The sequence below is a fragment of the Colobus angolensis genome, unplaced genomic scaffold (assembly GCF_000951035.1).
Source record: "Colobus angolensis palliatus isolate OR3802 unplaced genomic scaffold, Cang.pa_1.0 Scaffold15, whole genome shotgun sequence".
Lineage (NCBI taxonomy): Eukaryota > Metazoa > Chordata > Mammalia > Primates > Cercopithecidae > Colobus > Colobus angolensis.
In genome coordinates, this window is record NW_012114599.1 from 1,220,322 (window position 1) to 1,223,167 (window position 2,846).

The window sequence follows — 2,846 nt, forward strand, 5'->3', positions numbered from 1 at the left end:
TTTTTTTTTTTTTTTTTTGTAATTTTAGGTTGGTGTTTATTTTTATGACAATGGACATGGAGTACTAGAAGACAATGATATCTATAATCACATGTATTCAGGGGTTCAGATAAGGTAAATGTTTTCACATTTGGCTTTCTTTTGGGAGGGAATTAGGAGTATGTAGGGTGTGAGAAAAAATTTGCTTATTGTTTAATGCCCAATCTTTATTCCCCTGTTATATATGTATATTCACATTCTTAAAATAATCTTGACTTAAATTGTCAGAATGTAGCTTTCCTTGGTCTAGGTGAGGACAGAAGCCAGTGGTACATGTGCCATAAGAGCTCACTTCCACCATTCCGTTTTCCACTGTAAGAGTCACATCAGCTGCCAATATAATCCTTCATACTTGGAGAGTGGAAGTCTGTATTAAAATACTTGTGCATTATGCCTGGCGCGTCATTGGCACTCAATAAACTGAAGCTTCTGTTTTATGCTATTTCTTTAAAATTAATAGTTTTTGATATGCTTCTAATATTTTAAGTTTTTGGAACTCTAGCAGTCCTAATGATCATATACTGGCATACCTCTGTTTATTACACTTTACTTTTTTTTTTTTTTTTTACACAAATTGAAGGTTTGTGGCAACCCTGTGTTGAGCAGATCTCTCAGTACCATTTTTTTCCAGCAGCATATCTGCTCCCTATCTGTCTCATTTTTATAATTCTTAGAGTACTTCAGATTTTTTCGTTATCATTATATCTGTATGGTGATTTCTGATCAGTGATTTTTTTTTTTTTTTTTGGAGATTGAGTTTCAGTCTTGTTGCTCAGGCTGGAATGCAATGGCACGATCTCAGCTTACCGCAACCTCCACCTCCTGGGTTCAAGTGATTCTCCTTCTCCTGCCTCAGCCTTCCAAGTAGCTGGGATTACAGGCATGCGCCACCATGCCCGGTTGACTTTGTATTTTTAGTAGAGACAGGGTTTCTCCACATTGATCAGGCTGATCTCAAACTCCCGACCTCAGGTGATCTGCCCACCTCGGCCTCCCAAAGTGCTGGGATCACAGGTGTGAGCCACCGCACCCGCCCTGATCTGTGATCTTTGATGTTACTATTGTGATTGTTTTGGGATGCCCTTAACTGAGCCCAGGACAACAAACTTAATCTGTAAATGTTGTGTGTGTTCTGACTGTTCCACCAAGCAGCCATTCCTGTCTCTGTCCCTCTCCTCAGGCTTCCCTATTGCCTGCGACACAACAGTATCAAAATTAGGCCAATTAGTAATCCTAAAATGGCCTCTGTACGTGTTGAAGTGAAAGGAAGAGTTGCATATCTCTCTCTTTAAATCAAAAGCTAGAAATGATTACGGTTAGTGAGGAAAGTATGTCAAAAGCCTCAATAGGCCAAAAGCTAGGCCTCTTGTCCAGTTAGCTAAGTTGTGAATGCAAAGGAGAAGTCCTAAAAAAAATTAAAAATGCTATTCCAGTAAACACACGAATGATAAGAAAGCAAAACAAAACAACCTTATTGCTTAGTTTCTCAGGGTTCAAAGCAAAATAATAAAACAACAAAAAAATTGACTTATGCTGATATGGAGAATGTTTTAGTGATCTGGATAGAAGATCAAACCAGCCACAACATTCCCTTAAGCCAATTCCTAATACAGAGCAAGGCCCCAACTCTCTTCAGTTCTACCAAGGCTAAAAGAAGTGAAGAAGCTGCAGAAGAAAAGTTTTAAGCTAGCAGAGGTTGATTCGTGAGGTTTAAGAAAAAAACTAAGTGCAAGGTGAAGCAGCAAATGCTGAGACAGAAGCTACAGAAAGTTATCTCAGAAGATACAGCTAAGATCATTGTTGAAGGTGGCTACACTAAACAGATTTCGGTGTAGACTCAATAGCTTTATATTGGAAGAAGATACATCCAGGACGTTCATAGCTAGAGGGGAGAAGTCAGTGCCTGACTTCAAAGGGCACGCTGATCTCTTGTTAAGGGTTGGTTCAGCTGATGACTTTAAGTTGCCGGCAGTGCTCATTTACCATTCTGAAAACCCTAGGGCCCTTAAGAATGATGCTAAATCGACTCTGCCTGTGCTCAATAAAGGGAACAACAAATCATGGATGATAGCACATGAATTTACATTACAGTTCACTGAATATGTTAAGTCCACAAAACATATCATAAAGGAAACAGTAAATCATGGATGATAGCACATGAATTTACAGTACAGTTTACTGAATATGTTAAGTCCACTGTTGAGACCTAGTGCTCAGAAAAAAATACTTATTTCAAACTATTACTGCTTATTGACAATGTACCCAGTAACCCAAGAATTCTGATGCAGATGTACAAGGAGATTAGATTAATGTTGTTTTCATGCCTGCTAATACAGCATCCATCCCACAGTCCGTGGATCAAGGAGTAATTTCAATTTTTAAGTCTTTTTATATAAGAAATTATTTTTAGAAAGCAGTAGTTGCCATAAATAGTGATTCCTCTGATGAATCTGGGCAAAGTAAATTGAAAACTTCACCATTCCAGATTTCATTAAGAACATTCATGATTCCTGGGAGGAGATCTGAAAAAGTGCTGTAATCCAAGCATTTTGGGAGGCTGAGGTGGAAGGATCACCTGAGGCCAGGAGTTCAAGACCAGCCTGCGCAACATAGTGAAACCCTGTCTCTGTAAAAAATAGAAAAAATTAGCTAGGAATGATGGCATGCACCTGTGGTCCCAGCTACCCAGAAGGCTGAGGTGAGAGGATCGCTTGAGCCCAGGAAGTCGAGGCTGCAGTGAGCTATGATCATACCACTGTGCTTCAGCCTGGATGACTGAGACCCTGTCTCAAAAAAAAAAAAAAAAA

The 2,846-nt window shown here is 39.2% G+C and overlaps 1 protein-coding gene across 1 annotated transcript in view; it reads left to right on the forward strand.

Annotated features, from left to right (window-relative positions):
• The window catches only part of FBXO11 (F-box protein 11), a 33,495-nt gene that overhangs the window by 20,360 nt on the left and 10,289 nt on the right, over nt 1-2,846 (forward strand). The window contains exon 12 of the mRNA XM_011936014.1: nt 29-114. Within this exon, the coding sequence (XP_011791404.1) occupies nt 29-114 (86 nt within the window). The remainder of the gene's footprint in view (nt 1-28; nt 115-2,846) is intronic.